The sequence below is a fragment of the Pteropus medius genome, unplaced genomic scaffold (genome assembly GCF_902729225.1).
Source record: "Pteropus medius unplaced genomic scaffold, Ma_sr-lr_union100, whole genome shotgun sequence".
NCBI lineage: Eukaryota > Metazoa > Chordata > Mammalia > Chiroptera > Pteropodidae > Pteropus > Pteropus medius.
In genome coordinates this window covers 9983134-9997972 of record NW_024342467.1, presented here as the reverse complement: position 1 = coordinate 9997972, position 14839 = coordinate 9983134, and the positions used below count along the sequence as shown (strand labels likewise).

Here is a 14839-nt window from a genome sequence, read left to right as displayed (position 1 = left end):
ATGAACAGTATCACAGAAATGTGGGATACCAACATAAATATGGGAAGGGAGGGATGGGGAGAGGATGGGAGAGTAGAGAAGTGATGAAAGAGTAGGAAAAAACATTCAAAGAAAAAATGGCTGAAAAAGTATGGAAAAACATGAACCTACACATTCATGAAGCTCAATAAACTCCAAGTAGGATAAATGCAGAGATCCATAAATAGACACCTTATACTAAAAATCTTGAAACCCAAATATAAGGACAAAAACTTGAAAGCAGCAAGAGAAAAATGTCGTCACTTACAAGGGAACCCCACAGAGATTAAAAGCTGTCTTCTCAGCACAAACAATGATGTTTAGAAGGCAGTGGGAAAATTTATTCAAACAAAAAATCTCAACTAAGAATCTTATATCCAGCAAAGCTATCTTTCAAAAATGAAGATGAAATAAAGATATTCCCAGATGAACAAAAACGGACATAATTTGTTGCTAGCAGACCTGCTTTGAAAGGAACACTAAAGCAAGTTCTTCAGGCTGAAAGCAAATGAACCCAAAAGCACACAAAGAAACAAAAGGGCACCAGCAATCGTAATTATGTAATTATAAAGATCAGTTTAAGTGCATATTTCTTCTTTTAACTGGTTTTAAAAAGCAATTTTATAAAACAGTATGTATAAAATGTACTTTCAAGCCCATAACATTAGAGAAATGCAATATATGTAACATATTTGCCAATAATAGCACAAAAATGGGAGCAAAGCTGTATTGGACTAAAGAAATGACTCCAGATGGGATCTCAAATCCACAGGAACAAATAAAGAGAACTAGAAGTGAGGCAGTTAACACAGGAAAAGCTATATATACTTGCTGGCCTTCTCTTCACTTCTTTAAAAGTAAAATTATATAAAACAATCATTGTAATTATTGTTGGGTTTGTAACACTAATAGATATCTGTAATAACAATAATACCACAAAAGAAGTAAAAGCGAATAGACCTCAATAGGAGTAACTTTTCTATAACTCACTGGAATTAAGTTACTATAAATCTTAAACCGATCCTAAGTTACGAAATATATATTAAGACCTAGAGCAACCACTAAGGAAATAACTCAAAATAATACAGTGAAAAAAATCATTAATGAAATTAAAATGCTAAATTATAAGTTAAGATGCTATATTATATTCGCTTAATGCAAAAGAAAGTAAAGGAGGCACAGAGGAACAAAAAAAGGCATGCAATACAGAAAACAAAAAATAGCAAATAAATTCAACTACATCAGTAACATAAATGTAAATGGATTATACAATCCAATCAAAAGGCAGATTTTTTCAGATTGGAATTTTAAAAAGAACAAGAGCCAACTACATGCTATCTGCAGGTGACATACTTTATTTGAAAGATACAAAGAGATCGAAAGTAAAATGAAAAAAGATGCCAATAACAACCACAAGAAAGCTGGTGTGGCTACACTAACATCAGACAAAAGATGTTATTAGAGATAAAGAGGGAGATTTGATAAGGACAGATTGGTGAATTCATCAGAAAGACATAACAACTATAAACATACATGCACTTAAGCAAGAGAGTGACAAAAGAGCACCAAAACATATGAGGTAAAAACTAACAAATGAAGGAATAGACAATTCAACAATAATAGCTGAAGTCGGTGATATTTTCATAAACAAGAACAACTGTATGCCAATTAGTTAAATTAAATAACACAGATGGGATGGACAAATTACTAGAAAGACACAAAGTACCAAAACTGACTCACAAACAAATAATCAGAAAAAAACCGTAACAGGAGATTGGATTAGTAGTCAAAAAAACACCCAAAAGGAAAGCCCAGGAAAAAATAGCTACACTAGTCGAGTCCATAAAACATTTTTAAATTAATACTTTTTTTTTTCAACAAACTTTTTTAAAAAATAAAACTGGAGAACACTTCCCAACTCATTCTATGAGGCCAGTATTACCCGTACTAAAAGCAAAGACATTCATTATAAAACTCTCATGAACATAGACACAAAAACCCTCAAAAAAAATACTGGCAAACAAAATCCAGCAACAAGTAAAAATAATTATAATGGGGAGCTGGGAGAATGGGATGAAGGGTTAAAGAAGGACAAATTAGTTAACAGATGGACACAAGAATGGGGAACATGGCATAGGGAATGCAGTTAGCATTAATGTGATGGCTAGATGGAGAGCCAGAGGAGAGAAAGAGCAATTAGGGGGATCGTTTCATAAACTACATAAATGTCTAACCAATGTACTGTATACTTGAAACTAATAATAAAATAAAATTTTTTAAAAAGGGAAAAAAATTATAAACCATGACCAAGTTGGATTTGATCCCATGAATGTAAAAGTACATTAACATCTGACAATCAATTGATGTAATATAATATACCCTTACTGCTAGAAAAAGAACCAAAAACTACATGATCATCTCAACAGATACAGAAAAACACTGGACGCAATCCAACACCTTTTCAAGATAAAAACATTCAACATAGTAGGAATAGACGGTGCTTTCTCAATAAAAGGCATATTTAAAAAACCGAGAGACAAAATCATACTTAATGGTAAAAGAGTATATGCTTTTCCTCTAAGATGAACAAAAAAATGCCGCCCACTTTCACTTCTATTCAACATGTACTGTAGCTTCTGGACAAAACAATTAGGGTAAGAAAAAGAAAAATCATTGAGAGTGAAAAAACTGAAATAAAACTATCTCTATTTGTAGATGACATAATCTTACAGAAAAACTAAGCGAACTAATAAGAGTTCAGCAAGACTGCAGGATACGCGATTAATATGCACAAATTAATTATATTTCTATACATTTGCAATGAACCATCAAGAAAAGTTTCATTTACAATAGCATCAAAGGAATAAAATATTCAGAAATAAATTTAATTTAAAAAGTGCAAAACATACACTCTGAAAACTATAAAACAGTATTGGAAGAAATTAGAGAAGATCTAAATAAACAGAAAAATACATACCACATATAAGGATCAGAAAACTTAACATTGTTAAGTTGGCAATATTTACTAAGTTGATCTAAAGATCCAATGCCACCCCATCAGAATCTCATCTGCCTTCTTTGTAGAAACTGACAAGCTGATTCTAAAAATTCACTCATTGCAAATGTCCCTATAGAGTCAAAACAATATCAGAGGACTTATACCTCCCCATTTCAAAAGTTATTACCAAGCCAAAGTAATCAAGACCATGTAGTACTGACATAGAGACAGATATATAGAACAATGGAATACAACTGAAGAGTCCAGAAATAAATGTATCACGGTCAACTGATTTTTGACAAGGATGCTGTGACCATTCAATACATGGGGAAGAGTTAGTCTTTTCAACAAATGGTGTTGAATAAAACCTTAACTCATATCATATAAAAAAATTTAACCTCAAATTAATCAAAGACCTAACTATAAGAACAAATGCTATAAAAAACTCCCACAAAAAAGCTAGGAGTCTTTGTGACCTCAGATTTGGCAATAGATTCTTAAGATATGGCACCAAAAGTGGAATCAATCAAAGACAAGACGGACTTCATTAAAATAAAAACTTTTGTGTTTCAAAGGACACTATCGAGAAAATGAAAAGACAACACAGACTGAGAGAAAATATTTGCAATCATGTATCTGATATGCTAAGGCACTCGTATCTGGAATATACAAAGAACCAATTCAATAATAAAAAGATAAATAGTTTAACTAAAAATGGGCAAAAGATCTCAATAGACATTTCTTCAAAGAAGATACACAAATTGCTACTAAGCACATGAAAATATACATCATTAGTTATCAGGGAAATACAAATCAAAACCACATTGAGATACCACTTCGCACCCACTAGGACAGCCATTAAAAAGAGTCAGATTATAACAAGTATTGACAATTATGTGGAGCGATCAGAACCCTTATACACTGCTCATGGAATGTAAAATGATACACCCACTTTGGAAAGCAGTCTGGCAGTTCCTCAAATGGTTTGACCTAGAGTTACCAGTATTCCATTCCTAGGTATATACCTAAGAGAAATGAAAACATATGTCCATACAAAAATTTGTATACGAATGTTCATAGCACCATAATAGCCAACAGGTGGAAAATGCCAAATGTCCATCCACTGATGAACGGATAAGTAAAATATTGTATATCCATACACTGGAATAGTACTTGTTCATTAAAAAGAATGAAATGCTAAGACATGCTAGCATATGGATAACCCTTTGAAAACATGTTAAATGAATGAATGAAACCAGTCACAAAAGACCACATATTATGTGATTCCATTTACATGAATGTTTGGAATAGGCAAATCTATAAAAACAGAAAAGGTTTAGTGGTTGTCAAGAGCTGGGAGGGTTGGGGAATAAGGGGATGATAGCTAAAGAATACATAGTTTCTTTTAGGGGTGACAAAAATGTGCTAAAATTAACTGTGGTGATGAATGCACAATTCTGTGAATATATTAAAAACTACTGAAATGTATACTTTAAATGAGTGAATTATAAGGTATGTTTTATGTCAATAAAGTTCTTTAAAATTTTACATAATTGAAGAAAGTCAAGAGAAGAAAAATAAATGAAGTAAACCATAAAAAAAAAAAAGTATAAGGTTCAAGGTAGAGGACCGCTGAAATCCCATTCCTGAATAGCTCAACTTAACCTCCTTCAGAACAATATTATATCTTGACTTCTGGACTACAAAGCTAATGATGTTCTAATGATCAAAGTACCCAGCCAATGGCTTGGTTTTAACTATTTTCTGCCCTCCAGAAAGACACAGCATTTACCTTCCTTCTCCTTCCCTACAATTAGGACAGGAACAGGCAACTCTTCGAAGCCTCTTGCCAGGCTGTACCTCTTGATCAGAAGCTTGCTGGCCTTGCTGCAAATGCACTTGTGTGAGTTGGTCAGGACTAACAGCACCTATCGTTGCATTAGCAATTCCTCCAACTGCTACAGTAACAGGAGCTATCGTAGCTTGTTGGACTTTTACGCCATCTTGTCCTTGCTGCTGACCTAAAAATGGGAGGGAAAAAGAGTATTATAATGTTTTCTATTCCTCAAGAAAGGCAAAAAAAAATTCCATGTGAACATTTTAAAGCTATCGTATTTGTTCTAATACATAATCTGTGTAAAGTACCAAAGCAAAGGGGTTAATGATTTACACTATGCCAATCCTCCACAATCTAGTAATTTTTACTTTAGTAGCTTAGGCTGCCTCTCTATCTGGTTGGTGGGACTATATCCATAAATCATTTAACCCTCTTGTGGCTTAACTTCTCCATCTGTAAAATGAGGATAATAATACTTGCCACCTACCTACCTCACTGAAGTGCTGTGAGGATTCATGAGACATTATTTGAAAAGTACTTTGAGATCCTCAGATGAAAGATGCTATATAAATACAAAGCATTATTATTACCATTTCCACAGTAAGCAACATATCTCATTCACTCCAAGAAAATGAATGAAAAGTAAACTAAAAGGATTAAGTTTTGGACATTTCTCATTCCTAAATACTTCAAATTAAGCAAACATTTCTTTATTGATGAGCCTTTTTTATTACACGCATTGAGTTTGTTAAAATGCAAAATCACCCATAATTATTACATACTGATACTAGAATCATAAAACAGACATTTAGGATATTGTTACTTTGTTCACTTATGTTATATATAGTTTAGACTTCATCTCCCAGGTTAGCACATATACCAACTTGGCTTCACCTACAGAAAAATATGATAAATAATACAAAATATTACCCCAAAAAGCTGTTTACATGGCTTAAGCTGATCCCGAAGGGCACATGAGTATGGCTTACACTTATCCTTTCTTTCACCACAGTTCTACTTTCAGGTGTGGGAATACAAAGTACATAAAATGGACAGAAAAGGAAACACCACCTATTTATGAAGGAATGCTCCCACCTCACAGAGTTGATATACAGATCAAATTAATTTTTACAAACCCTTGAACACAGTGCTTGGCACAGAATTGTACATTACATGCTAGCTATTATTATTATTATTAGTCTCAACTGAGTCGGGTGGCAATATAAGAACAAAATATGGTAGCAGAAATAAACATGTGAGTACTACATGTGAGTACTAAAAGGGCTTATTTTAAAGTTGCACATGTAGTACTTTAAATGTGTACAGCAACCAAGAAAAGATAATAAAAAATAGCAAGTAAGAAAACAGCACATATTTTTCAAACAAAATTAAACCTCTGATTCTGCCAGCCAAAATCAGTCTCACCTTCCTATATACTCACAGCACTCTGAAACCTTTGGTGGCACCAATAACTAAAATACAAATAAAAAATATGTATTTTTGTCACTGTTTTAGTAAGGATATATAGATAGATAGATAGATATACACATATCTATATATATATTAGTTCTTCTACTACAGTTAAATTTTTGTTCACCTTTGAATTTAACAAGGTGCGATAGGTAAAGCAACACATGGTAAGTCATAAGTTGTGAATTCCTGTCCCCTTCAGTAACCATACTCGGAAATCCACAGTTTCCTCACCTCTAATTACTGCTGACCTCCCTAAAATCCCTGTCTCCTATCTACTCTAAAGAGTTGTTCATAAAGATCAAGTCGATTTCCTAGTGAGTAAAGACTGTAAGTTGCAAAGCAACACATAAATGTAAAGTAAAAAATATTATGCCTCATTTTATCTTTTGAGGACATAAAAGTTTTACATATCCAATAAAACCAGATTCCAAAAGGATGACCTTGACTAAGCAAACTATTCAAATTACTTGTATATTTAGAAGCACAGTGATACACATATTCCATTTACTGCAAAAAGAATGCACTGTTAGAAATGGGAGTTCTATCTGAACTAGTACTATATAGTGTTTTGTTTTGTTTTTATAGTCTTTATGACTTGGTCCCTATAAAGACACAGGTATTTTAAGTTGGCAAGTATTCTTTACCTCCTCTGAAGTCGTGAGATATTTCTGGCCATAATTTTTCCAGCTACTGTTCATTTAACAGTTGGTCATTCCTTTCAGGTTGCAATGATATTTAAGATACCCTTTATGTCAAAAAGCTGCTAGAGATCCCTAGCTAATCATTCCCCTCAAATCCCCTGACCATTTTCTCAAGCCTCCATATTGTGAACATTTGTTATTCAATGCCTAAACAACTTGGGAGGTTGTTTCAATGAATACTACTAAGCAATTCATATTTGAATTTATATATTTAAGCCTGGCAATACACTTGACTTCTTTACCTAGATATTCTAGACAGTTCAGGTTCAACATATTTCAATATTACTTTTCTTTCATTTCTGCTGTTACTAATCACGTACAAGTCACTAAACTCCTTACCAAGGAAGGTCTTCAAGGCCCTGCTCAAGTCTAACTTTACCAACCCCTCATCATGGATTAGCCTATCACTTGTTTACTATGCTCCTGACACACAGGACTTTTATTCTGGCCCTCAAACAAATTAAGCTCATTCCCTTCTTAGGGACTCTGCACATACTGTTTGGTCTGGGTGGGGATGCCTTTGCATCCAGATCTCTGCAGAGCTGACTCCTTAGTAATATTCTGGTGTTCTCAGTTCAAACCTCTTCTCTTTAGAAATGCCATTTCTGACCACATCGCTTAAAATGGTCCCACTAATCCGTTTCTATACCATCACCAGGTTTTATCTTACTTGCCTTAAATTATCTTGTCCTTTTCTTATTTTTTCTGTCTTCGCCTCAACTTCTCAATGTTGAGTGCATGAGAACAGGGATCTTGCCTGTTACATTCACTGCTGTATCTCCAACACTTGGAACAGTGCCCAACGTACAGTAGCTTAATAAAGGAAAGCTTAAAAATGAATTCATCTTTAAATCTTGTTTCTACTAATGTTTCTGTTCTAGTAACTGCTATTACTACTCTCCTGATTACCTACCTACACTCAAAATCTTAAAAAGTCAACTTTTAGGCTACTTCTTTACCCATTAATTTATAGGAGAGCCAAGTTAAAAGATACGTAATAGCATTATAATTCTTGGGTTCATCTTATCTTTCTGTTGTCAAAACTATCACCCTGGTCCTTGTTACTCTGTGCCTCTACCAGCCTAAATGGGACACATGCCACTTATCTCATTCTTCAAACTGCTGCCAGAAAAAAAATGTTAACCGCTGTTCTGATCATATCACTTCCCTGCTCAGTAACTCTCAACCATTCGCCAATGACCAAAATCTGGTACTCAAATGATTCTACCACAAGGACTTTGTCCCTGGTTCACAGACTTCCTCCTAATGACCAAATCCAAGGTTCATTTTGTCAATAAGCATTACAGGATTGCTCTGCTGCATTTGACACCACTGACTCTAACTCCCTACATTCTCAGAAACCCCTTCTTCTATATTAGCTCTTCTTATCAGCATTTAAATCTAAGCTTACATCACAGTCTTAAAAGATTATCTACACAGGTTGCTTTTACTGCTCATTTCCCATTCTCTCTTCAAACTAGTGAAATGAGGTGTCCAAATCACTCTGCTAAAATCATGTCAGAACTAATTATTTCTTCGTTGGTAAATCCAAAGGTACTCTTCCACTTTATTTTTCTCTGGAGCAACTGGAGCTGCTAATCTCACTCTCTTCATGCAATGTTCTCCCCTTTGTGTTTCTCTGATACTACTCACCACTGGTGTTCCTGCTACTTCTCTAACCACAGCTACACTGATGTCCTTCCTAGGCTACTCTTCACTGTTCTGACTTCTTATTCCAACTCTCTCCTTAGGTTATTGCATTCACTTTCATGACTTTTACTATTATGTGTATATAAACTCCTCTCTCCCAAATCTGTATCTTCTGCTCAAATACCTCTCATGAGTGTCATACTCTTATTGTTGTCTGTCAGGGAACATTTCCACCCAGATTTCTCACAGGCAATCTGTCTAGAAATCAGACAGGTTATCTCACTTTCCTAAACTAGCTCTTTCTCACTGTTTGAACAGAAAACTTGGTAGTTATTCTTGACTCCCCTCCATCTCTTTCATCCCCCACAACAACAGTAGCTATCACTTTATACTTACTTTACTGGATGTCTCACATACATTATTTTATTATCACCCCACATCCCTATGGGTTGAGTACTGATGTCTAAATTTTAAGTTGAGAATACTGAGGTTCTGAGAGGTACACAAGGTCACAAAACACTATGTGACAGAACTGGGATTTGAACCCAGTGCTAGCTAACTATAAAGGCTACTCTCTTTCCACCACATATACTACTTATGTTGATCAGTAGTCCTTGTTGAGTCTATCTCTTCAAAATATCTCAAATTTGTTCATTTTCTCCATCCCTGTTGCCTGTATACATTAGCACAGGTCCTTATCACAATTATACTAGTTATTTCCATAATGCTGATACAAATCTAGTCCCCCCACGCCCCCCTCCCCCCGCCAAATTAATGGGCCCTCAGTGCATTCACAATAAGGTCAATATTACTTATCATAGTGCATAAGGTTCTCCATAATCTAGTGCTTGCATACTTTTATAAATTCATCTCTTGGCACTCCTCCTTCATTCCCACTCTCAATGCCAGCTACGCTGAACTCCTATTTCCTCTAATGTTGCATGCTCGATTGTCTCTGGGCCTCTGAATAATGTAGCTGGAATCTAACACATTCTCCCATCCCAAACCTCCATCTCCCTTGGTGTGACAAAGGCAACTCATCTTACAGAACTCATGCAGGTGTCATTCCGTTGGGAAGTCTTCTTGATGAGTGCCTCTCTAAATCTAAGTCAAATATCTCTTTCCTATTTTCCAATAATATCCTGTGCTTAATTTTGTCATTATCAACAGACAAATTATATGGTGAATTCATACTGCAAATTGTTGTTTATTTTGTCTTTCCTAATAGATGGCATATTGTCTTTGAAGAGCTAAGTACAACTCCCTCTGTTTTGCATTCCGAAAAGTGTATTGCCTGGGTATGTTAAGACTTATGAACAAATGATTGGCCCATATGGTACTGAATGCTGTCACTGTGTTGAGCTAAAGTCATGAGTATAGAAATTTCTCTTAAATTGTAATTTTTTTTATAGGATGACCACTACTAGTTGTAGTTCAATCAGGAAAGTCAGGACTATAATAAAAAAAAATAAGTGCAGGAAAAAGCTGTTACACAGGAAAAGTAGTTGGTTAGTTGGACTGACTGTGTGTTCAATTTGTCAAGTAAAAGGTGATCATAAAGATGTTTAAAAATATAAGAAACCGTGCCAATGACAATGTTGGTGACAATGGGAAAGGTAAGTCATTACAGAAACAAACTATGTTTTTACAGTTGTAAAATACCTTCATTATTGAAATGTCTGGAGGAAAAACGTTATTAATGCTCCTCTGAAACTCTAGTCTCTAACCTCTCTGTTACCACTGAAACTGTGTTATAACATAATTTTATAAATAACTGAAAATTTCTTGGTAATGTAACCTCTTCCTTCTGTGCTGCCAGAAGCAGAAAACACTCCAAGGCTGCTTGGAGCAACCTGGCTATCTTATGCCTTTCCTTTTTTACTGTCCCTTTTTTCAAATATAGAAACCGGGCCAAGGGTAACTGGGAGCAGTTGGTTAGTAGGTAGAATATTAGATTGCTAGATACTCAAGAACATCTAGAATAGGTATTCAGGAGAAACTCTGTTTCTTGCACATTTTCCTATGGCACCAGCTGGAGTGGTCTTTTGCCTCATAGAGTAGTAAGATCTGAGACTTGTGTTTAAGCTTAGGAGACAAGAAAGCAGATTTAATTAAAGTAAGATGGCATTTTCCATACAAACTAACCCAGTTCTCTGGAGTTTGAGGCAGGGGATCTATACCTAAGCCAGTGAAGTATTACTCTGACTTGAATTTCACTACACTTAGCTCCCTATGTGACCTCGGGGACTGGCTGAGTTGGAATTTGAGTATTCTTGTTTTCTCTAATCAGATACCATAGCATTCTACCGCAGTATTAAACACAAATTATTTCTAACAAAAGCTGCTCAAGACAGAGGACCTCTGTGTGGTTTTATGTCCTTTGGCTATCAGAGTTCCTAGCACACTGGAAGTACTCAATAAATGTTTCTTAAATAAAGTGAATGGTAATCTAAAATGCACGTAAACACAGAAGTTTTCTTACAAAAGTAGGCCAGCAATAGATCACAGGACTACTAAATGACTTTCAGCTTGCAGAAAACATGCTATATGGGTAGCAAGATAGTAAGAAACAGAGTAAGTGGACACTTACCACAATGACAGTTCTCTCCTGCTTCACTGATCTGAATTCAGATCATTTAGGATTATGTTCCAGAGGATAAATCACAACCTAAAACCATTGTTTCTCTTCTCTCAGGTATCAGATTTATCCTATAACATGTGTTATCCATATTCGGCAATATCCTTTTTTGGAGAGTATTATAAAGTGTACTTTTAAAAAAATTACAACTAAACTTACCATTTAATAAGGGAATAAGCTAAGATTTCTCCCTTTCCACCTATTTTGAAGGTAAATATAGCTTATTATTACAGATATAATTACTTTACGTTTTTGGTATTCTAATACTAACAAAGTATGGTCATCACCATAGAAAAGTATGAAGGAGCAAATAAAATCACATATTACTCACTCTTAGATTTCACTATTACCATTTTGGTGTATTTCCTTCTAACCTTTGTTTTGTGCATTTTGATAATGATGCAATTCTACTAAATAATTCTGCTTCTGTTCTTTTTTATTTAATGATAAGTACTTCCAAGTTATTACAAATTCTTTTAAGATAATAAATGGTTGCACAATATTCCATCATATATACACACCGTGATTTATAAAAAATTACCCTAATATTAGACATTTAGGTTATTTTGAAACACTCATTATAAGTAACATATAAGCAATATAAATAATAAACAACTTGAACAAAAATATTTTTCCTTATTATTTCCAAAGGATATAGTTCTAGAACTGAGATTACTAGTCAAAGGATATGAAACACTCTTAAGACTTCATATACAAATTAGAAAATTTTAAAAATTTTTAATAGACAAAAAATTGGTATCTCACTGTGGTTTACAACGAAGTGATTCCTACTTTCACCTCTAATCTATATATCCTGAAAGTAGAAGCCAATGCAATAAGATAAAGAAGTAACAGATATAGAAGGAAAAAAAAATTCTAGAAAATCAACAAAGTATTAGAATAAGACATTTCAGCAAGATGGCCAAACAATAAAAGCAACATAAAAAAGCTACAGCTTCCCTCTGTATCAGCGACGCATTCACAAAGTAAAAGAAAAAATATTTCCTTCATAACAGCATCAGTAAGCATGAATACCCAAGAATCAATCTTATTAAAAATGTTCAGGGTCTTAAGGAAGAAGATTTAATAAAGGACATAAAGCAAGATCTGAATAGAGAGAAATATATGTTCTTATGTATGGGAAGAGTTCTTATTACAAATGTGTTAATTTTCCTAAAATTAATCCACATAAAGTGAATGAAATCAGAAATTAGTAAATTTTCCATGAAACTCTATTAGCTGACTCAACATGTGAAAGATAAGCCAAGACAATTTTTAAAAAGTAGTAGAATAATATGTTAAAAGCCATAGGAATTAAAACAATGTGTAATGGCTTAAAATTAGGGTAACAGAACTGAATATAGGTTTAAAACAGATGAGTGAATATATGAAAATTTAGTATATGATAAAAATGACATCTCTGAAATCAGAAGGAAAGGAAATATATGTTTTGGCTTAGGATTATTGGCTATCTGAATGTGCATGGGGTGGGGGTAGAGGTAGGGCAAAGAAGTTTAGATAATCTCACACCATTTGAAAAAGTTTTTAATTAAAAAAACTAAATGTAAAATCAAAACTATAACAAAACACAAAACAAAAAAAATGTTAGAAGAAAATACAGAATAATCACAGGGTCTTTTAAATAAGACTCCAAAACAAAAGATAAAGGAAATACTGATAAATTTAACCATTATGAGTTTTAAGTTTCTTAAGATGAGTACACAACTTCACCTACCAATTGTTTATCAGCAGTCCTCAATCTTTTTTGGCACCAGGGACCAGTGCTCCTATGAGCATCTAGTACCTCATGATCCAAGGTGGAGCTGAGGCGGTGATGCCAGCGCTGGGGAGCAGCTGCAAATACAGATGAAGCTTCACTCACTTGCCCACCACTCACCTGCTGTGCAGCCCAGTTCCTAACAGGCCATGGACTGGTACTTTTCTGTGGCCTGGGGATTGGGGACCCCTGACTTATATCAAAATCTTTGCAGTAAGCCTTATTCTTGATTCCTGTCTTTCTCTCATACTCTTTACCTACTCTACTGACTGCTCCTTCAAAACAGATTCAGGATCCAAGCATTTCTCTATCACCTCCACTGATTGTACCTTAGTCAAAGCTACCTTTTCTTTTCCCCTTGATTATTACATTAGTTCCTTGCCTCTATAAATGCATTCTTAACATAGTTCTCAGAAGATTCAACCTAAAACGTTAGGTCAGATCGTGTCACTTCTCTGCTTAATATCCTACAATGGTGTCTCATTTCATTCTGAGTGAAAGCTAAAGGCCTCATTATTGCCCACAAGTGGCCACCCATCACTTTTCCAATCTCATTCCCTGGCTCATTCTCAGCTTCACCATTGCTGGCCTCCTTACCATTCTTTGAACACACTAGGTCTAGTCCTAACTTCAGAGGGTGTTCCACTCTGATATCTCTGCCTAGAATTTTTTTTCCAGCATACGTATGTATGTTCGACTTTCTTAATTCCTTCAAGTCTTTGGTCTAATATCACCTTCTCAATCTGTCCTGCCTAACCTGACGGTTCTATTTAAAAGTTATGACCTCCCCTCCCCAGGAATGTCAACCCCCTTACACTTTGCTTAACTTTTCTTTTCCCATAGACCACCAAAAGATGCATACATTGCAGCAGTTTTTAAACAGTAAAAACTCAGAAACAACCTAAGTAACTATGAATTACAAGGAATAGGCAGTTAAATGTGGAACAGTTACACAGTAGGAATGTTCTGTACTAGTTAAAAAGAATGAGAGAAACCTTTATGTACTAACCTGAGAGATCTCTAAAACATATGGTTGAATGAAGCAATCACAGTAATCGATGTTTATACTATAATATATACCACTACAGGTATTATGTAGTTCCTACAATGATACTCACATGCAATAAATAAATGAGAAAAAGTCTGAAAGGTTATGTAACAAAGTGATTCAGAGTGCTTACTTCTAAAAAGGTGTCAGAGATTGGAGTGTAGTCAGCAAGAGCTTTAGCCTTATGTGTACCGGTTGCATTTTTTTTTAAAAAACAAGGAAAATGTTTCTATATATTACCAGCAAATTAAAGAATAATCTTAAAAGGAAAAAAAAGTTGATAATAGACTAATATGGCATTTCATTATTGCTTTTATCTGCATTTATTTGATTCCTAATGGAGCTGAAAACATTTTTTCAAATGTTTGTTGGCCGCTGAATACTCTTTCTGAAATGTGTGTTCATGTCCTTTGCCATTTATCTACTAGGGCTCATGCCTTTTCTTTTATGTACTCTATTTATTAAAAATCCTTGGTCTTATTTGTTGAAAACATTTTATATAGTGTATAAATACTAAGCATATACATTGAAACCAAAGGAAATATGGCTTGGTCAACCACTGTGAAGTCAGCTATAAATGACATTTAAAAAATTCTGACATCTTAATAAAATTTAAACACAATGGGAAAATAGGGGGTAAAATAGAAGTAATAATAAAAGATGAAGGTAAAAACCTTATTGTCCAGTTCCTTCAACTGT

At 34.5% G+C, this 14839-nt stretch overlaps 1 protein-coding gene across 3 annotated transcripts in view; it reads right to left on the bottom strand.

Moving 5' to 3' along the window:
- Window positions 1-14839, bottom strand: part of SP4 (Sp4 transcription factor) — a 59403-nt gene that overhangs the window by 14007 nt on the left and 30557 nt on the right. For all 3 annotated transcript variants that reach the window (XR_005652692.1, XM_039862504.1, XM_039862505.1), the window contains exon 4: window positions 4809-5037. Coding sequence is in view for 2 of the 3 variants with exons in the window: in XM_039862504.1 (XP_039718438.1) it covers window positions 4809-5037 (229 nt within the window). In the remaining variant the exon portion in view is untranslated. The remainder of the gene's footprint in view (window positions 1-4808; window positions 5038-14839) is intronic.